At 43.4% G+C, this 22,890-nt stretch overlaps 1 protein-coding gene across 1 annotated transcript; it reads left to right on the top strand.

Annotated features, from left to right (window-relative positions):
• The first annotated feature begins 1,499 nt into the window (after positions 1-1,499).
• LOC143498123 (uncharacterized) lies at positions 1,500-16,197 on the top strand. Its single transcript, XM_076993687.1, has 2 exons — positions 1,500-1,587; positions 14,759-16,197. Exon 2 carries the CDS (start codon positions 14,899-14,901, stop codon positions 15,805-15,807), a length of 909 nt encoding a protein of 302 aa, XP_076849802.1. The 5' UTR covers positions 1,500-1,587; positions 14,759-14,898; the 3' UTR covers positions 15,808-16,197.
• Positions 16,198-22,890: the final 6,693 nt, after the last annotated feature.

The raw sequence follows: 22,890 nt of genomic DNA, 5'->3' as shown, positions 1-22,890 counted from the left end.
AACAGCCTTTCAGACTCAAAATTTATGTATTCTTTGCAAAGAAATGGATACAAGTTGGCCTATTAAGCTTGTTTTAACTTAACCAATAAAATGGATTGATTAATCGGTAGCACATATAAGTAACTTGGATTAAGGTTAGCAATTGTGCTTGTGTGATGAACATAGCAGCTCTTCAGAGTACTGGCTTTGAATAGAAGACATAATTTAAGAAGACGACGTAATCCACGAAGCCATGTAGTTCGCCTGAATACAGAATTTTGCCCTTAGCTCCACGACGCAGTTACTGACCGCCCTCCGATTTTATGCCACAGACTGTTCTGCATATATATATAGTATATATATATAGTATAAAATACTATATATATAAAATATATATATATATATTATATATATATAGTATTTTATACTATATATATATGCAGAACAGTATATATATATATATATATATATATATACTATATATATATATACTAGCTGACAGTGGGTATCCACTCTGAAGCTTGTATCAAATCCCCTGGTGTCCCTTCAGTAGCTGTGGGGCCCAGTATCCCCAGTGCCTTCTCCTCCTCAACAGTGAAGGCACTTGTGGACATTTGACCTCCACCAGTCTTAGCCCTCTCCTTTCTGAGTCCTGCCCCCTTATTTTTGACTTGACTACTTTTTTTTTGTTTTTTTTTCTGAATTTGATGAACTTCCTCGAGCTATTGAAAACAGTAGGCTATACTTTTGTTTTTGGCTCAGTTCACTCGACAGAAAGTTTAATTTTCTCTGCTTGTTTGCCATGGGTTGAATAACGTGTGAAAGGTTAATTGTGTGCCCTATTTATAGCCTTGATAAAAGCCTACGATCGGTCAGAATTGCAAAGGTAATAATATGTTCTACTCATTTTTTCCTTATACTTGAAATGTCAACTTATTAGTTGTTAGTTTTTATGATTGTCATTTTGCCAATGATGCTTTTGCGGCGTAATTATGAAAAAATGTATGTAAATCGGTGGTTCGGTTTTTGACTAGCGGAGATTTTCCAGTGCAGCTGCAGAGGCGGAGTCAACTAAGAACTACTTAGAACTCGTTCGTAAATTTGGAGACTACGAAGGCTTTTGGGAAACACTCGTAAATTTGGCGTTCTTAAAGTTACGTCGTTCTTAAAGTTGTTCGTAACTTTCTAAGATCGTTCGTTATCGGGAAACCCACCCCAGATTTGACCTTGTATTATCTAAACTCATATCCTCAACAGTTGAACAGGGTCTCGGTATCCTACATGTGCTGCCATCATTGTTTCCCTCTTCATCTACTGCTCCAAAGAAGTTAGGGCATGCGAGTGAGGCTCTAGTGCACATCCTCCAGGTGAGCAAAAATTAATGCACTACTTGGTTAATACCAGATTTTATTGACCTATGTAGAATTGATCATTTAAACAAAAATGCTTCATCCTGATGCAAAGAAGTCCATGTTATGTGTTTTAGGAAAAAAAGACCCCAATGACTACAGGAAACACCCCCTCTCCTGTCCAGTCCTTATTTTGAGTTCATCCAACTGCCTCCTGGCTGTAGGAGATGTACCGATAACTACGCTCTCAAAAGACAAGGTTACAGAGGGTGTTTTGCACCTTATTACCTACTATTATACTATACACCTTACTTAACCCAGGTGCGTAGCTACACTGCTTTCTGTCATACAAACGAAGGTCCTCTTGGACACAATCCATGAGCGAGACCTCACACCATCTTTCAAAAAGAGCATGACTGACTGGAAAGCTTTTGCTGGAAAGTAAAGCTGTTTCCATTTGTATTCAGAATGTAGCCCAATGTTAAGGCTTTAATAATAATGTATGGACACATTGATCAGATATTTATGTTAATGCAAGAATATTTATGTTATGCAAGAATTTTTTATTGAAGTATGTGGTTGTTTTAAATATACTACTTAGGGTCAAGGGTACAGAGTAATGGAGGAAGTGAGAGGTAAAGAAGAGAGTGCAGGCAGGGTGGTGTGGATGGCATAAATTGTCTGGGGTGATCTGTGATAGAAGGGTGTCGGCTAGAATGAAGGGAAAGATCTATAGGACAGTAGTGAGACCTGCTATGTTGTATGGACTGGAGATAGTGGCACTGACAAAGAGACAGGTGAGGGAGATGGAGGTGTCTGAGATGAAGATGAGAAGATGAGATTCCCATTAGAAGTGACAAAGAAGTGTAGGATCAGAAATTAGTTTATTAGAGGATCAGCCCATGTAGCATGTTTTGGAGATAAAGTTAGAGAAACAAGATTGAGATGGTTTGGACATGTACAGAGGAGGGAGGAGAGGTATATTGGTAGGAGGGTCTTGAGGATGGAACTTCCAGGCAAGAGGAGGAGAGGTAGACCTAAGAGGAGGTTTATGGATGCAGTGGTAGAGGATATGAGAGTGGCTGGTGTGTCAGTGGAGGACAGGGCCAGATGGAGGAGTTTGATCCGCTGTGGCGACCCCTAAACGGGAATTGCCAAAAGAAGAAGATGTGGTTGTTTTAAATCTAGAACATTATCACTACAGTATTGTAGAGCTTACAATAAGTTAAATGCACTTTAACTGAGGTGAATTGTGTATTATTATGATACAAAAGCACTTCTTATTGAGTAAAAAAAATGCATAATATGAGTATTTCCAGCTAACTTCAGGACATATTTTATCCTAAAATGCTTTAAAAATCCCTTTCTAATCTTATTTCAAGTTGGTGGTGAAATAAGATTATTTAGATCTTAGATTTAAAATCTAAGACAATGTCACTGTTTTAGAACTTAAAATGAGTTTAATACACTTGAAATAAGGGGATGCCATGATGAGTGAAAAACAAAGCTACTTTTGAGGGAAAAATTGCTACTTTTGAGCATTACAAGCTTATTATGATACACAAAACTTTCTAATACTAGTAAAATATAGCTCAAAATAAGTTTTCCTGGATAATTTCAAGATCAGTCATAAATATCTTGCTTAAAACAAGATTAATAGTTTTGGCATTTATGGATATTTTTTTACAATATTTGATTAGGTAGGTTTTGCTTAAATTAAGTCATTTTTAGTGTTTTTTGAGAGTACAAGATAAAGATTTTTTTTTCTTGTTGTTATGTCCTATGCACATGTTTGTATGTGGTGTTTGCTGTCTGTTCTGTGTGCAAGACTCCGTTCCAGACTCTGTTCCAGACTCCGCTCCAGACTCCATGCCACTCCTACCCTTCATACTATAAAAGGGCCTTCCCAGTACCTCTTAGCGAGACATTTTGCTCCTTGGTTGTGTTGTTAGTTGTTAGTATTCTGCATTTATATACCTCGTCTTGGAAATCTGGTTTTGACTGCTTTTGTACTCGTTTATGCTTTTGCCTTTGTCCCTGTCTGATTGTCTGCTGGTTGTACATTTTGTAACTATTCTGTGTTGTTGGTGTTCTGGTAAGTGGGGAGTGGCTGCCATTTTGTTTTGGGGTTTGGGTTTGTTTGTATGGTTTTTGTTAGGGAGTTAGGGTAGCACTGAGTGTTTGTTTTCTGTTAGAGTAATTAGTGTTTGGTTTATTTTATAGTTCAGTTCTGTTTGTTAAGTTGGCCTGGGCCACTCCTGAATCTGAGACCAGTTATGTCTATGTAAATGTCTTTGTAAATACTATTTCTGTATAACACACCTTTTACCACCCACTTCTGTAGTCCCATCATCACTAACATTTGCGCTGCTGTTCACCTACACCACTGTTACGGTCCTCACTCCTAGGCCATTCAAGAATTCTTATCAAGCTAAATTTTCTCACTATACTGGCAGATAATTTTGCTTGATTCAACCATTCTTTTTCTTGTTTTGTTTATATTTAGGGTTCACACACACATAGTGTGGGAACCCTATTGTAATTGCTGGTATTTTTCTTATTTTTCTTATTCTTTGTCCCATTTTTTGACCTAAAACGCATTGTGCAGCCTAGACCGTAATGCCTAGAAACCCCAAACTTGGCAAAAAGGTTCAGTTAACTCCAAGGACCAGATTCCCATACAGGGACCCAAATTGGCCTGATGGTGGCGCTATAGCAGACCACATTGACTTTTTGTCCATATCTCCTACACCGTAGGTCCTAGAACCAAAATTCCAGTTCCTATACATTCCTTGACTAAATTCAATAGGACAATTAATATACAACCATTAAGCTCCGCCCACTTAGATTTCGAGTTAATTTGCATAATGTGCAAAATCACACACATCTTTGAGCGCGAACTAGTCCCTGGATTTTTCACATACATGCACATATGTGGTATCAAAACGTTCAGAAGAGTCTGAACTTTAAAATGTATCCAACAAAAATGCTAATTTCTTCACTACCTAGTCAGTATAAGCCAATCAAATGAGGGGGCGTAAATTCAATAGTAAATTTTGCACATATGGAGCTCTAACTTAAGAAAACTTGCATGTAATGAGATGGCACTTCACAGACAGCTTCCCTGTGAGGGTCTGGGGCAGCTCGCAGAGGTTGCCATACCTCACCTGCTAGGGGGCGCTATAACATGCAAAAATTTGCCCCATGCACTCAGATTGGCCGATCCACATGAAACTTGGCAGACATCATCTATGGGCCTCTGGGAACCAGGTCCTAAAGCAGACATGCCATACTTCCAAAATGGCTGACGTAATCGGCCAATCAGTGATCGGCACGCGTTTGACAGGCTTACCATTGGTCGATCTGCACAAAACCTCTTGGGTGTGGACAAGTGCACGCCCCCTATGACATAATCCAGCCGGGTGTCGATTGGCCACTGGGGGGCGCTATTGCAAAAAAAGCGAGTATATCCCCTACATAATTCCACTTGGGAACATGCAATTGGACTCTTTTGATTCCTTGCAGTAGTGCGAACAACTTTCCCATTACATGTCCTATTAAAAAATGCACAGTTTATTTACAGTTAATAATAGTTTGAAATCATCACTTTTCATACTGCTCCTAGGATTTTCATACTATCATGTCAAGCAAAGTCTTATAATACTCTACAGAGTGTGAAATCAAAAAACAATCCAAAGATTTTGGATTTGAGGACACTTATACCTGCTAAATATTTTTTTAATGGACAGCATCAATACATATAATATTCATATTCTTAAAGCTCTTTCATATTTTATCCAATTCTGACCAAAATGCACAAGCCCATTCAGAATCCCATCCTGAACAAATTTGTCAAGTTTCATCTAAATCGGTTATCGTATGGCTCTACAGTGCAGTATTATATACAATGCATAAAAATGCATGTAAAGTCCCTCTGTCACCTTCTCCTTCTCACACGCACGCAAGCTGAAACTCACACTCTCAGTCTCTCTCACACTCTCACCCACATTCCCCCTCCCATCTCTGTGCCCTAAGTAAACATTGCTCTGGCTACCTAGATCTCTCTGTGTCTATTAACCAGGCACACACACATACAGGCGCAAGCAGGCCTTCCTATAGCATTCACAATGACACTTCCCTAGCCATACCCACCCATATCTCAGTGACTAACACATGCTCATACAAACTGATATTTGGCTTCTTTTTTGTCTCTCTCTTACACAAACACACAGACACACACACCTTTATACCTATATGTATGTATAGTTTCTATGTATACTTATGTATGTATGTATTAGTATATGTTGTCATAGTTTGAGTACATACACTACCACACACACACACACACACTTCTACCTAAATGTATGTATAGTTTGTATGCATATCTGTCCAGTCATAACAGTCATGTCAGTCCAGTCATGTCAGTCATTTCAGTCCAGTCATATCAGTCATGTCAGTCCAGTCATGTCAGACATAAGTCATGTCAGTCTTATCAGTCATGTCATTACAGTGATGCCAGTCATGTCACTCATTCCAGTTATGTCAGTCATATCAGTCATATTACTTTTGTTCATCATGCCAGTGATGTCATTTCAGTCATGCCAGTCATATCAGTTATGTCAGTCATGCCAGTCATGTCAGTCATGTTATGGCAGGCTTTGCAGACTACATTCATACCTTGAATACACGGGCAGTCATGTTAGGTGTGCAAGGTTTGCAAGGAGTGAATTAACAAAGCATAGTCTCTGGCACCCTCAATCTCTCTCTGTCTGTAATATACAGGCCCAATCATGTATAGACACATTCAGGCCTTCCTATATTGTTCACATAGATGCAGCCCTAGCCAGATGTGCTATTTCTGTGTCTCCCTTTCTGACACACGCAGATGTCATCACACACTATCTGTAGAGCACACACTGGCCAAACCCAAACAGCTTCTTTTCACTTTTAGGTCTAAAGGACCTTTTGGGCTTCCTTTTGCCTATTGAGGCCAAAATATGCCTATTTGTGTGTGAACCCGCCAATCGCCGCTTGCGGCTATATTTTTCTTATTTTTTGGCACAGATTTTTGCTGTCAAGAAGCTAAACGTCATACAGGTATGAAAAACAACTCCATATAGCCTATGGAATGGAAGATTACTGAAAGTGCAAGGCAGATAGAAGAAGAATTGGCATATAAGCTTGCAGTTTAGCAGTTATTTTCTCCGATCTCTACCTCTTAGGGTGGGGAGCATATACATGTTTTGTATTTGTGAGGTCTCCAGAGATATTTCAGTACAAATAAGATTTTGTTTGTAGTAAATTGGTTTGTTGTTTCTAATTATTTCTTTGAAGCAAAAAAAAAGCAAAAGCGCAACACTGTCCACTGGAGCTGGTAAGAATACGCGGTATTTTGAGGTCCATTGTTTTTTTGTTTTTTTTTTTTGGGTACCCTTGCATACTTTCCGAGGTTGTACCAAGCACTCACAGTAATCCAGCTGTTCGGTGAAGTTGAGCAACATTGTATGAGCGGGCCCATTACGCTGTACACTTGGTTGAATAATCCAGCCTTTCGTGGACTTAGACAGGTGTGCTCATTTGCCAGTTTTTATGAATGCCAGAAGAATTTGTATTAATTTCTTCTGAAGACAGAACTAATCCTAACTCTACAAACGAACGCGGGAGGCCAGATAAGTTTGCCAAATTATGCAAATTATGTGAGTTTAAACGAACTCACGGCTAAACGGATGTTAGGCTTTACTTAATATACTTATATACTTAGTTCTTGGATTCCTTAAGATTGACGTTTTAGTGGAAATCCAGGCACATTTCTTGTAGCGATGTTTTGGCTTCTTTCCAACTCCTAAGTCAGCTAACTTTTTCTTACTAGGTTACGGAGTTTTAGTATTGATCCAAGGGCATTTGCGGGAAGACGGACTAGCCTGTCATGCTTATGCATATTCAGTTAAGGCATTTCCCTCCAGTTGGAAATAAAAGCAATGAAACAACTAAGATACAGAACCATGGCAAAGACAGGGAAAGTTAAATTACATATCAACAGACATGGAAAAGTACATCACTTAGGAATAAGGAAGAGTTGGTTTGTCAGGATATATTAGTTAAGGCATTTCAATAGTGTTCACACTTCCAAAGACATCTATGACTTAACAGTCTTCCTTAACTCACCATACTGGAGCTGAGGAGGCAATCAACTTAGTAGTAACAATAACCAGATTACATTACGTTATATTTAGTGGTGGGCCGTTAACGGCGTTCGTTAATTTGATACTCTTATCGGGCGATATAAAAATTATCGCCGTTAATCTACTCTTAAAGTTGGGTTGGGAACTGGGTCAAAATGGGTAAGCAAACTATGATGACTTTCAACTTGATAGTTTAGCTCGGCTGTATTCCTAACCAAAGTGCACAGTAGGAGCAAGAACGAGTTTTCAAACCTGTGAATTACAAATCGTACGTGTGTTTACATGGATGCAGCCACGAAGTCGCCAGATTTGCTTCATGGAAAATTAATTTTTAGGAACGTAAAGTGTTACCGGAGCGGAGCTCGGAGCGGTCGTTTTCTGCATGGTCCTAGCGCTAGATTCGTCGCTATTTCTTTTTAACCGTTAAAACGGCAGAGGACCAAAACCGGCTTTTGAAAAAGTCCCCCCCAAATTACGTCCGTGAGGTTAAATGTACTAAATGTTGGCTTACATTTCAAATATCATGTTTAGCTGAATAAACATGTTATCAAACCCTTTTAATGTACAGTATGTAGGCTTACAAATTCATGTTTAACTGAATAAACCGTTGAACATGAGTAGCCTACATTTTATTGAGCATCTTTTTTTTCTTCAAGTATCAAAATAGAACAGCTTTCTCAGCAGTCATTGATGCATTTTGGAAACAGGAGATGAGCCCCTGGTCTAATGCACCTGTGACGCTGGGACGGACGCAGAGGTAAAGGATGCTCGGGTTTATTATCCATATCAAAACAACAACAAAAAGACTCAGGCTCAAAGGCAAAAACAGTAACAACAGAAATGTGAACACCGAAGTAAAGCTCTTTGGGTAGCAGTGACAGAACTCTCCCATGTAGCGAGGCGCTGAGGCAGGAGAATGAGCAGCGCTAGAAGGATCGACCTGTGGGAATATAAAGGGAGAGCCTAACACGGAACAGGTGTTAGAACACAGGTGATTGGGAGCGTGGGAGTGTCCTGCGCTGTGAGGGTGTGTGTTGTGAGATGGGGGGCGTGGTGGTGCTTGTGCGGGTCGCTTGGGACGCCCTCTGGTGGCGTCCGGGCCGACTCACCGTGACAGCACCCTCTGTATTAAGAAACCCTATCTCAAAAACTGACTTTTAGTCATTACTTGGGTAGCACGCATATGAGCCATTTTAATATATATTAATCTAGATTAATCTAGATTAATTTCAAGATTTCAATGAGATTAATCTAGATTTAAAAAATTAATCTATGCTCACCCCTAGTTATATTACACTAATGAGAATGAAAGAGATGTGATATTAGTCTCACAAGGGAATAACATGGTAAACATGGGAAATATGATATATACTAATTAATATGGAACACAATTCACATAATCATTTTAAGAATAATGAGACAGAATTAAAATTTTCTGTTCAAACATCTGTCCTGATAGCACTGTGTAGTATTGCTTAGTAAGGTTCCAGAAACTGAATACTGCTGGCTCTATGATTAGATAATCCTGTATTCTTCAGCTACAATTTAATCCTTTTCTTTATTAGAATGTGTCCACGTTTGGTGGCTTTGGAATAGTTTTGAAGGGCTGCTTCCTCTAAAAGGGGTTAGAAACCAGTACCTACTGTATCCCAGAATATAGAGTTATAAGAAACATGGTTAATTATGGCATTTTGGGATATAGGTCTGTTCACAAATTCCAAAGATGATACTAACTCTAACCCTACATGCTTAGGTAAACAGAGGAGGCCATAAATGAGGCCCTCTTCCTTGGTGAAAGCCATAATTCCTCCGACTAGGTCCTGGTGAATCTGATAAGAATGGTTTCCTCTGTCCTGGGGTCATGAACTTTGGGTCCCCAGTAGAGAGTCAGAAAGAAAACCTTTCTTAGCATTTTTCACGATGCAAGACCCTTGAAGGACCAGAGATGGTTAGTTTCAAACTTTATGAGGCAATGCATTTCCTGTGATTATGACAGTAGGCCCTCAGAGCAAGGAAATGAAACGTCTTCTGCATTCTTCACGCTACAGCACTTTGTGATTATTACAGCTTGTCTGTTTTTGTTGTTGCAGTTGTTAACATTTTTTCAGTTTGTCTTATTGTTGAATTTGACCTGACATCCTGGATGAAGGCTAACTTTGTGCACTTTGTAAGTGGTTTGTGTTACATTTGGCCCTCCCTAGTGTCCTTGTCACCATAGCCACCATGTCATAGGCTTTGGCTTAATTTTGGTTTTCTTTCATGTGCTGTCATTGTATTGCATTGTATGGTGTTGACTGTGATTCTAGTTATCGTGGTTTGCTTTTGTCATGGTCGGCCGGCCGTCCCTCTCATGGGAGACGCCCACTCAAGCACACTCCACTTTGCGTACACTACCCTGCTCACAATCCCCCACCTTCTAATCACACAGGTGTTCCTCATTGACTACTCTGATTAAATGCCTGCAGGTCCCAACATCCAGTGCTATGCATGCCTTGGGCCTAGAGAGAGAGAGAGAGAGAGAGAGAGAGAGCTTGCATACCTGCTTGTTGGAGAGCTATGTCACTCCTCCAAGCCAAGTCAAATGGGACTAGCGCGCTTATCGCGCCTTGAGTTGTTTAAGAAGTGCTTTGTGGTTTTTTTGAGCTGTGTTGTGTGTATTATCTTTTGTTATGGACAAGAATACACAGCCACACCCCCGACTACTGCTGCATCTGTTCCAATGTCACAGCTTTCTGTTGTTCTGGATTTACAAGTGTTGGCCCTCTGGCCCTGGACTGTATAGATGACCCTAATAATGGATTTAGTTCAAATACAAATGTAAAGTTTTGTTACATGGTTAGGTTCAATTTAAGATTTTGACAATATCAAGGGACTCCACTGTTTAGATGGCCAACAGAAATTTGATGCTTGACTTCCATGAATTTTGAACAATGGTGCTTCAAGCAAAGCCATGCTCAAAGGGCATGTGTTAATTTTGACCATTGACTTGCTAGGAAGGAGCTGGTCCACTTTTGGCTATGATGAAAACCATCAGAGTTCTAAATCTGATACAAGCAGCTACAGGAATCCACTGAAATACCGCAGTAGTATATTAATGTGGAAAAACTTGGTAGCATTGAAGACCATGTTGATCAGAAAGACCTGCTAGCAGAGAGTTAAACATGGAGATGACAAAAGAATGAAAAGGTGCTTGTATGGTCTCTCTAGAGAGAAAAGACCAAATTCTCTGAATATGAGTGAAGAGAAGAGACTTGCATGACTGAGTCATGGCCAAGATGTCAATAAAAAACTGGTGTGTCATAAAGACGAATAAACATGATTAGTTGAGTTTCAGCAGCATAGCAGTGGCAGGCAAACCTATGGAAGAAAGAAAAAAGAAAAGAGGATGCAGAAGTGAGCCTGGGACACCAGTGTGGAGTCCACATGGCAAGGATATGGATCCCCTTCATGATCCCTTCCATGTTACGAGTATACCTCTAGGAAGTACTCAAATCATTGCCTTGATGAGCCAGTGATTCTTAGGTCAAAAAAGGACATTTTTGTCATTCATCATATTGAAGGCAGCAGAGCGGTCTAGAGGAATCAATATCTGTCATTTTGGTGGATCTGCTCTGAGCTTCTCATTCACTTACACACAGCGGATTTGGTAGAGTGTGCTGATTTGAATCTAGACTGATTTGGGTCTTGAAGTTAGTTCTGGTTGAAAAGAGAGACAATAAGTTATAGACAAAACACTTTGAGAGAATCTTTGAGAGTAAGGAAAGATACTAGTAGCTGTTGATGTCAGAGCTTTTAGTGTGTATTTCTTCAGCATGGATACCACTGTTGTGTTCTTGAAGACAGATGGAAGGCAACATGATAACATGATTTTAGGTCTATGCTGCAAAACAGATGGCAGCGTCGTCAGGTTTGAGCTTTCTGCCCTGCTGTTTGCGGCAGGGGCTCATCCTCAAATAGCCTCATGTGTGTCTCTGGTTACGATTAGGTGCTTGTATGTGCTTTTTCCTCTGGGTGCTTTGTTGCAAAGGATCTTTCATGTTTGGACAGTAATATTACATCACTGGTGTGGTACAGGAGGCATTTCCTTTGTTTATGCTTCCCATTTGAATCAAATACCAATGGACCTTCCATTTCATGGTCACTCACTGAATCCACAGAGCCTGTGATGATGGTAGGCTTCAAGTTGTTTGGTGAGGGTATGCTGAATCCTTTCAGCATCTACATTTTCCATAGGTTGGTAGTCTTCTGCTGGTGCTGACCTCATGCTACTATGAGCTGTTCTTCAGATCTCTGTATCACAGTCATTGGTCTGTAGTTTTATTCTCATTGCTTAGAGTTCCCTTTACAATACTGCTCTAACCCTTGGTAGCATTCTTCACTGTAGGCAACAACACTGATGAGTTTTTGTATTTCGATTGATAAACTTGGTTAAGTTGTTTTGCGTCCTCGATTCCTTTTTTTTTTAATTCAGTAAAAAAAGAAAAAAACAAAAACAAAAAAAATGGTTAGATGGTTTGTGCACTCTGAGTACCACTTTTACAGTGTCAGCAGTGAGCGAGTTCCCCTTCAACCTCTCACACTCAGACAGACAGCTGCACGAGGGAGAGCAGTTACATGTCTATTCTATAGTCGGATCTCTCTGTTCTTGGGTAATGGTTGCCTGTGGGAGGTACGCCACTCATGCCTTTTAGTTGGATTGAATCTTTGATTAAAAAAATCTGGAGAACAGGCTTACTTCCCTTGACCATGACTGCCAGTGTGAGGTGTTAAGTCTTTTTTTCATTCTCTCCTTCACTTTTTCCCTCTGTCTCTTTGTTTCAGTCCTGCTTACCATTTTGTTTTCTGTGTGGCACACAATAAGTAACTCACTCACTCACTCACTCACTCACTCTCTATCTATCTATCTATCTATCTATCTATCTATGACTGATACAAGTTCATTAAGGGATGACATCAGCATTCTGATTGAAATAGAGTTTGCACTGAATCTCCCACTTTCTCACTTTATCTCACAATTCCCCCTCTCCTTTACTAAACATTCTGTCCTTCACTGTCCTTCTCTATAGTAATATTTCATAGATATGACTCAGTAGCTCAGAGTATCAGAGATCTTGACCGAACCCTTTCTGGTTGTGCAGGCAGTGCTAAGATGTTTGTATTTGTGTATGTGAGTGAAAGTCAACAGTCATATTTAAAAATAAAATCAAACATATTTATATAGTACTTAACACAACACAATTTGTCACAAAGCTGCTTCACAAATGTTTGGGCCCAAATCCTCTGCTTTATTATGTTGTGCTTACTCCAAGTAGCTACTCCAGTGTAGATGTGGAAGCCTCAGTTACTCCTCTGGGTCTATGGCTGTTTCTGTCATGGCAGCATCAGCTCAACTACTGGCAGGACCAGTGGTTAGGTGGCATATGTCATGTGTTAGCAGTCAGAAGATGGCAGGATGCTGCAAAGGTGAACACAATGGAAGAACATTTTCTTTCTCTCTCTCTCTCTCTCTCTCTCTCTCTCTCTCACACACACACACACACACACACACACACACACACACACACACACACACACACACACAATGTATTCTGAGGACGAATAGGTCAATGAACTGGCTTAGGAACCCCCCATGTGTATCCTTGTCTGTAAACATTCAGAGATGTCCTGAAGAGCAGGATGACAAACATACACACACACACACACACATGTTCAAACACACATTATGTACACACAAAGGAACATGTATAACACATTGAACATTGTGATCACATTTACCACAGCTAAAAGGCTCACACAGGACTCTTGATATTAAAGGTGCAGTATAGAATCTCAAGCTATAAGCAAAATGTTATTTAAGGAAGGAACAGCAGCATCCTTTAGGGAAGTATGGGCTGTTTTCAGCATCACTTAGGCACCAGTAATTTTCTTCCATTTTTTATTCACAGTAAAACATGTGGTTTATGAAGAGCCAGTCATTTCATTCTTATAGGCAAATGTTTATTTTATTTAGAGCAGAGCAGAATTAAAGGGTGTGAAGGTGGTATTAGCATGCTGCCACAAAAACTCCATCTTGCACATTACAAATGGATGGACACACACCACAGACACATACACATTCACACCACAAATGAATACACACTGCTTGCCGTTAACTCATCACTCACATCTTTCACTTCAACAACACTGCAATAATCTGAGCAACACCTACCCACACAAAATCCCACTCTCTCTCGCTCCCACACACACACACACATTCATTTACCCCCCCCCCCCCCCCCCCCCCAACACACACACACACACACACACACACACACACCTGACTATAATCCAGTCACTGCTGTGGACTTTATTAAATGTCAGCTTTTCCCTTTGTCTCCACATCCCTCCATGATGAAGAGATTACATCCTGCCTCTGGTCTTTAAGGCACTCGTGTGTGTGTGTGTGTGAGAGAGAGAGTGAGTGAGTGTGTGTGTGTGTGTGTGTGTGCTTATGTGTGTGTTTATGTGTGTGCACTCACAGCTAAAGCCACAGGTGTTTTTTAATACCATCTTTTGAGTTCTCAGAAAAGGAGCAGCCTTCATTTGTGCTTCTCCTCCAATTCTACTTCAGAACACATTCGATAATAACTCTTTTTTCAGACAGTGGCCTGTTCCAGATGCAATCTGCTCCACACAACAGACCTGCTCTGCTATGGATAGGACAGAAGCCCAATATAGCCTGCAAAAACCCATTATAGAATTCATAAAAAATTAAGAAGCTCATAGAGAGACAGACTGCATGGGGCCAGACACAGACGGCCTAGAAACAAACAAGAGACAGAAATTCATGGGAAACAGAAAAACCACCCAAAGCTTTCTTACACACATATGCAAATGTGACGTGGTGCACGGGAGAGGAGGAGGAGTGGAGTTATCTAATAATTTATTAAAAATCAAATATGAAATTGTTATGACCAACTACGCCACCCTGGGAATTACACCCAGAGAATTAACACAGGTCCATGGGTACCACGGGACAAAGAGAGAGATTTAAAAATGACAATTTTATTAAAGCATGAATATGGACAATGACAAGTACTAAAATGAAAAAAAGAAACACGTTTTTTTTTTCGTGAGATTTTAGCTCATGTGCTAACTAGTTCCTGCTGACGCTACTTCCTGCCGACGCTGCTGCAGAGCGAATTTTGAAATTGTTTTTCTAAAGTGTACTAATCTGTTTACGTGCTAATGTTTTTTTTGCCTTCCTAGATAATTTTTTACAGATAGTACTTCCACCGTCAAGACGGGCAGTTGAATATTCCGGCCGCTGATCAACTTTCTGCTTTAAAAAATCAGCTAGCGTAAGTTTGTATAAATCGGCTAGACACGGTAAGTGTTTTGATTTATTCATGGCTGGTGTTGGTTTGTTTCCCTGTTCGGAGTGTGGCATGTTTAGTCTAGACCCATTCGCCACTGATAGTAATAGTGATAGTATTTGTGAGAGGTGCCAGTTAGTTACTTCTCTTGTGGCGAAAGTGGAAAGCTTAGAGCGCTGCGTCCACTCATTATTAAGGGATAGAGAGACAGGGTCTGTAGTAGCTGTGGACGCGCCAGGGAGAACTAGCGCCTCCGCGACTCCGGCGATAGAGCCCTCACAGCGGGGCAAATGGGTGACGTCTCGGCGGCGTAGTCGGAGAGCGAGGGCTGCAGCTACCGCTAACGCCAGCGCTAGCCCACCAGAGCACCACTCCCCGGTTCACGTGTCCAACAGGTTTGCCCCGCTCAGTGTTACACCCGCTGAGGAGACTCTGGTGATAGGAGACTCTATAGTTCGGCACGTGAAAGTCGCTATTCCTGTAGGGGCACCGGCGGTTACAGTTAGCTGTTTACCGGGAGCCAGAGCGCCGGACATTAGTGGCAACCTTAGACTGTTAGCCCATAGGAGATTCTCTAGGATAGTTATACATGTAGGGGCCAACGATATACGTCTGCGGCAGTCAGAAGTGACTAAGGCTAATGTTAAAGAGGTGGGTAAATTAGCCCAGACGATGTCCGATGCCATAATCTGCTCTGGCCCCATCCCAATGCGGCGCGGTGATGAGCAATACAGCAGGCTCACGTCGTTAAACCGCTGGATGTCCAAGTGGTGCTCCGAAAATCAAGTGGGCTTTATTAATAATTGGAAAGAGTTCGAGGGCAAGCCTGATCTTTTAGGCAGGGACGGTGTCCACCCTACCCGGGATGGCACTGCCCTGTTATCTTGCAGCATAGCCCGTAGCCTGTTAGTTAGTGGGCAGTGTAGTACTAGGAGCTGCTGACTAACCAGAGTCGCGACCAGGCCGCAGACTAACGGGCTAAACCGTCTGTCTGCGAGCTGCTTAGAGGCGTCACCAAGATCCCATAGGATTGAGACTGTGTCTGTGCCCCGGGTTAAACTAAATCATAAGAAAATAGTCCATCCTAAGTTTTTAACTAATATTCAAACTTCACATCCAATTATTACCTATATGACCGATCTGAAAATTGGATTAATTAATATTCGATCACTCAACTCTAAAGCAGTTTTTATGAATGAACTTATAACTGACCAGAAAATTGATATTCTATGTCGCCCTTGGCTTGCTCACTGGGGGCTAGGACTCGGCACTTGTAAAGCTGTATAAATAAAATACATATATTGTATAAATAAAATTTGATTGATTGATTGATAACTGAAACGTGGATTCAATCTGGTGACTATTTATCTCTAAACAAAGCCACTCCTGTGGGATATAGTTATATACATAAACCTAGATTGTCAGGCAGAGGAGGAGGAATATGTATAATATATCGTGATTGTTTAGAAATTCATCAGAAATACTTAGATATCTTTAATTCATTTGAGATGCTGTCTATTAATGTAATTAGTCCATCTGAAAATAAAAGTTCATTTTCCCTAACAAATGTATATAGACCACCAGGGCCTTACTCAGATTTCTTAAAAGATTTCACAGATTTTACAGCAAATTTAGCAGTTAGTAGTGACAAAATAATAATGGTAGGAGACTTTAACATACATTTTGATAATGCGGAGGATCCACTGACAAGGGCTTTTACTTCTATATTGAACTCTGTTGGCATTACACAAAACGTAGTAGGACCCACACACTATCAAAATCATACCCTAGATTTAATCTTAACGTTGGGTATCAACGTAGATAATATAAATATACTCCCGCAAACCGTAGCTATCTCTGATCACTATTTAGTCCAATTTGAGATTCATCTTAACATAAATACCCGCCCGTCTCCTCGGCAGTGTATAAAGCGCTCGATAAATTAATTAACAGCAACACAGTTTATTGAAGCCCTCCCTGATTTAACTGCTCTAGCCCACTCGCCATCTGATCCAGGAGAGTTAGACAGTCTAACCAACTGCATAGAGAATACCTGCAGATCAGCTCTAGATATAGTAGCTCCACTCAAATATAAAAAGACTAGATCTAAAAAACTCACTCCGTGGTACACTGACCAAACTAGAAACTTAAAACAAATAGCACGTAAATTAGAGCGTAAATGGCGATCTACTAAGTTGGAAGTATTCTACTGTTGTAACGTTGCATAAGCAACGGAGCGAGGAGACGGACACAAATGCAGAGATGAGCGAGATTTAATACAGGGAATACCAAAACCAGAGTCGATAGAACAGGCAGGGGTCATAACGTGCAAGCAGTCCGAACAAGAACAAGAAACAGGCATGACGAGACGAGAACAGGGAAGACTCACGGACCAGGCAGGAACAAACAGATGACGGGAAATACAGGGCTAGAAAAACAACGAACGTGAAAGCACAAACCGACTGATAGAACAAAACCACGGATGACTCGACTGGGGGAATGACGGGACTTAAATACATAGAACTGAAACAAGGAACAGGTGATAACAATGACACGGGGCGTGGTAGCAACCGAGGAAACACGGAGACAACGAGCAGGGCGGGATAAACAGGCACGGGACACAGACACAAGGGAACCCGGAGTGACAGCTAGGAGAGGGGGCGTAGCCATACGTGACAGTACCCCCCCTCAAAGCGTGCCACACCGGGGCACGCAAGGGCAGACAGGACAGGGAAACAGACTAGGACCGGACAGGGAACCACGGCCCATGGCAAGGGACAGGGACAGCAGACACGGGACGGACCAGAGGGACAGGACACGGGACCTGGGGCATGGCAGGGACAAAGACAGGAGACGCGGAGACTGGCCTAGAGTCGGACAGGGACACGGCATGACATGGGATACAGGGAGACTGGACAGGGCCAGGGCGAGGCACAGGAGCAGGGCTGGACAGGACCGGACCGGGGACAGACACTGGAGCGGGGCCAGGGGACAGGGCAGAGGTAAACACTGAGGTGAAGACAGCATGGACCACAGAGACAGGCACGGGCACAAAGCGGGTCGTGACTTGGGGAACAGACACGGGGACAGGGACCTGGAGGAACTGACCAGACGCAAACACAGGGACGGGTACAAGGACACGAACAGGCACACACACAGGAACTGGGACCAACACAAATCCAGGGACAGAACACGGGAGCAAGGGGAACACGGGTACAGAGGCAGGCGTACAGGGCAGAGCAGAGGGCACATAATGTCCGGGCCCAATAGAGGGCAGCACAGTCTCTGGGGACACAGGCGCGGCCGGGCGGCGGGCAGCGGGCACAGGCGCGGCCGGGCGGCGGGCAACGGGCACAGGCGGAGCCGGGCGGCGGGCAGCGGGCACAGGCGGAGCCGGGCGGCGGGCAACGGGCACAGGCGCGGCCGGGCGGCGGGCAGCGGGCACAGGCGGAGCCGGGCGGCGGGCAACGGGCACAGGCGCGGCCGGGCGGCGGGCAGCGGGCACAGGCGGAGCCGGGCGGCGGGCAGCGGGCACAGGCGGAGCCGGGCAGCGGGCACAGGCGGAGCCGGGCGGCGGGCAGCGGGAACAGGCAGGGTCCGCTGGCGGGCAGCGGGAACAGGCAGGGTCCGCTGGCGGGCAGCGGGAACAGGCAGGGTCCGCTGGCGGGCAGCGGGGACAGGAACCGGCGTGGACGACCCCTCCTGGGTCGCGGGGACAGGAACCGGCGTGGACGACCTCTCCTGGGTCGCAGGGACAGGAACCGGCGCGGACTGCCTACGGGCAGCGGGGACAGGAACCGGCGGTGAGGAGATGCACTCGGGGGGCGGAGCCGCCATACTGACGTCCTCGGGGGGCGTGTACGCCAAGCCGACGTCCTCGGGGGGCGTGTACGCCAAGCCGACGTCCTCGGGGGGCGTGTACGCCAAGCCGACGTCCTCGGGGGGCGTGTACGCCAAGCCGACGTCCTCGGGGGGCGTGTACGCCAAGTCGACGTCCTCGGGGGGCGTGTACGCCAAGCTGACGTCCTCGGGGGGCGTGTGCGCCAAGCCGACGTCCTCGGGGGGCGGAGCCGCCAAGCCGACGTCCTCGGGGGGCGGAGCCGCCAAGCCGACGTCCTCGGGGGGCGGAGCCACCATACTGACGTCATCGGGGGGCGGAGCCACCATACTGACGTCATCGGGGGGCGTGTCCGCCAAGCCGACGTGGCTTGTACTCCCCCCCAAAAAATACATGGGGGTGTCCTGTGGAGTAGCCGGCGGGATCAGCGGTGTTAGGTCCTCCTCCTCAGTGTCCGGGTTGAGCCTGGAAGAACACACAGACACACACGCCCCTCGGTGGCTCTCTCTGCGATGGCTCCGCCTCCTCTGAGGCGTCGGGAGCTCGCAGCAGCCATTGAGAGTCAACCGAGGGTTAAGCCACGGCTCGTCTGTGCGCTCGTTCCGTCTGCCCGCTGCTTGCACCACAGGTTGCTCACCCCTGTGGTGTTCGCCAAGCGGAGCAGACTCCCAGCGCTCAATAGGAGTCTCGCCGCGAAAGCCAGTAGTGAGAGACTGCGCTTTCTTTGGTCTGCGACGAGACTTCCTTGTTCCCACAGCGCCAGGGGTATTCCTGTCTCCGGCTCGTTCGCGCTGTAACACATGAGTGTTAAACTGCACGGAAGCAGCTAACAACTCGTTACAGCGACTAAACTCACCGGAGTCTCGCTCTCTCGCTGTGTCCTGGATAGATCCGTGGTTATGTAACGTTGCATAAGCAACGGAGCGAGGAGACGGACACAAATGCAGAGATGAGCGAGATTTAATACAGGGAATACCAAAACCAGAGTCGATAGAACAGGCAGGGGTCATAACGTGCAAGCAGTCCGAACAAGAACAAGAAACAGGCATGACGAGACGAGAACAGGGAAGACTCACGGACCAGGCAGGAACAAACAGATGACGGGAAATACAGGGCTAGAAAAACAACGAACGTGAAAGCACAAACCGACTGATAGAACAAAACCACGGATGACTCGACTGGGGGAATGACGGGACTTAAATACATAGAACTGAAACAAGGAACAGGTGATAACAATGACACGGGGCGTGGTAGCAACCGAGGAAACACGGAGACAACGAGCAGGGCGGGATAAACAGGCACGGGACACAGACACAAGGGAACCCGGAGTGACAGCTAGGAGAGGGGGCGTAGCCATACGTGACAACTGTGCCTGGAAGGATAGCATCATTGACTACAAACGGGCACTCGCTAAAGCACGCTCAGCATACCTAGCCTCACTGATAGAGAAAAATAAAAACAATCCTAGATTTCTTTTTAATACTATTTCCAAACTTACAAAAAATCAAGCAGGCGCAGAACCTCAGATTCCAGTAAACCTCACTAGTAATGTATTTATAGATTTTTTTGATAATAAAATAGAGAATATTAGACAAAATATAAAACCTTTTATTAGCAATACAACTGGTATGTCATCTGGTTTGGATGATATCGATTTAAATCGCATACTGGGAGAAAAACTTGATGCTTTTCACCCACTCCCACAATCAGAATTAGAGAAAATAATTTCTTCCTTAAATTGTGCTACCTGCACACTAGACTCGGTTCCCTCAAAGTTATTAAAAGAGTTATTACCAGCGGTAACTGAACCTCTTCTAACTATAGTTAACTCATCCATTACAATAGGTCACATGCCCAAATCATGTAAATTAGCAGTTATTAAACCTCTGATCAAGAAACCAAATCTTGATCCTACTGTACTATCTAATTATAGACCCATTTCAAACACATCATTTATATCTAAGATCATAGAAAAAGCTGTTGCCCAGCAATTATGCCTATATCTGCATAGGCATCACATATTTGAAAAGTTCCAATCTGGTTTTAGGCCCCATCACAGTACTGAAACAGCATTAGTTAAAGTAACAAATGACCTCCTCCTTGCTTCAGATCAAGGCTATGTATTGCTGTTAGTGCTTCTTGATCTTAGTGCAGCTTTCGACACAATTGATCATAGGATCTTGCTAGAAATGTTAGAACGCTGGGTTGAAGTCTCAGGCACAGCCCTTTCATGGTTTTATTCTTACTTAACAAATGGCTATCAGTTTGTAGAGCTCAATAATATTCCATCCAAACGTACAAAAGTTAAATATGGGGTCCCGCAAGGCTCCATTTTAGGACCACTATTATTTACATTATATATGCTACCATTGGGCACAGTTATAAACAAACATGGTGTCAATTTTCACTGTTATGCAGATGACACTCATATCAGCCAAACCTGATGACAAACTCAGTTTAAGAAAAATTGAGGCCTGTGTAAGAGATATTAAATGCTGGATGTCTCTAAACTTCCTCCAACTTAATGAGGACAAAACAGAAGTTCTCCTTCTGGGCCCTAAGGCCTCAAAACAGAAAATTCCAGATCTAATGCTTAATCTCGCAGGCTACCCCATTACACCTGGCACAGTAGCCAAAAACCTAGGCGTCATACTCGACTCTGACCTATCATTTGATAAATACATAGATAATACTACTAGGATAGCTTTTCTACATCTCCGTAACATTGCTAAATTAAGAAATGCATTATCACAGGATGATGCGGAAAAATTGGTGCACGCCTTTGTTAGCTCTAGATTAGACTACTGCAATGCACTACTGTCAGGATGTTCAAATAGGAATCTAAATAAACTTCAAATAGTTCAAAATGCCGCAGCCAGGGTTCTGACCAGAACTAGAAAATTTCAGCATATCAGTCCAGTCCTATCAGCCCTGCATTGGCTCCCAGTTAAATTCCGTATTGACTTTAAAATTCTTTTATTAACTTATAAAGCATTGCACGGGCTTGCTCCTGAGTACCTTCAGGAACTTATTTCCTATTACGAACCCCCACGCCCACTAACATCACAGGGTGCTGGTCTTTTATTAGTTCCAAAAATGAACAAGGTAACAGCAGGGGGAAAAGCTTTTTCTTGTAAGGCCCCCCAGCTTTGGAATAATCTTCCTAAATGCGTCCGGGACTCCGACACAGTCACAATCTTTAAGTCTAGGTTGAAAACCCACTTATTTAGGTTTGCGTTTGATAATTAATATCCCCCCTTAGATTAAGGTACAGATCCAGGGGTTCACAGGCGAAAGGTTTTATGGTAGACTGGGGCGCTGGTGCTGTCGTCCTGTCACTGCTCTTGGTCACTCAAGTTTGTTGACAGTGCAGTGGACGGATGCCATTGTCTCAGAATGCCCCCAAGCCTATGTTACCTTCTGGTTCTGCCTTTTTAGCTAGGCTGTAATAATTTAACTTAATGCCGGAGTTGCTGTCACACTCCGGAAATGTTTATAATTTCACCTGTCCTGTATATGTCCACATACAGAGCTAATTTTCCCTGTTTCATTTCTCCACATGGCTGCCTGCCTGCTTGAGGAATAATGAGATGAGGAGACCAGCGATCCATCCTGGGCCAGCCACCTCCTGCCTAACTGGATGCATACATCATGATGGACATTATTACATATTTTTCCTTTTCTTTCTCTTCTTTCTGTCTAAATTGTTGTTGTTGTCATGGTGACCGGTGTCGGCCAGAGGAGGATGGGTTCCCCCCCTGAGTCTTGGTTCCTCTCAAGGTTTCTTCCTCATGCAAAAAAACTAGGGAGTTTTTCCTTGCCACTGTCGCCTTTGGCTTGCTCACTGGGGGCTAGGACTCGGCACTTGTGAAGCTGCTTTGTGACAACAACTGTTGTAAAAAGCGCTATATAAATAAAATTTGATTTGATTTGATTTGAAACAAACGACTTGGCTCACAACTTCCAGCAGAAACTCCTGGCTGCTAATTGACGAGAATCATAAAATAAAAGAACAGCAAGGCAGAGGGGCACACTCGGTAAGGCAGTTTAATCAAATAAATAAAATCACAACCACTCAAACGTGTACATGGAAAGAAAACACAATCACAAATTCCCCACAGCAAAGTGAACAGAATCAAAGGCTGACCTCACCTCTTGAAGACCTCCGCACCTCCCTTCATAATAAA

This window comes from Brachyhypopomus gauderio, chromosome 2 (genome assembly GCF_052324685.1).
Source record: "Brachyhypopomus gauderio isolate BG-103 chromosome 2, BGAUD_0.2, whole genome shotgun sequence".
NCBI classification, from domain to species: Eukaryota; Metazoa; Chordata; class Actinopteri; order Gymnotiformes; family Hypopomidae; genus Brachyhypopomus; species Brachyhypopomus gauderio.
This window is presented reverse-complemented; position numbering and strand designations above follow the sequence as displayed.

What these genes read in the sequence shown, in the direction of transcription:
- LOC143498123 (XM_076993687.1), top strand. Translation starts at nt 14,899, where the DNA reads ATGGCTGGTGTTGGTTTGTTTCCCTGTTCGGAGTGTGGCATGTTTAGT.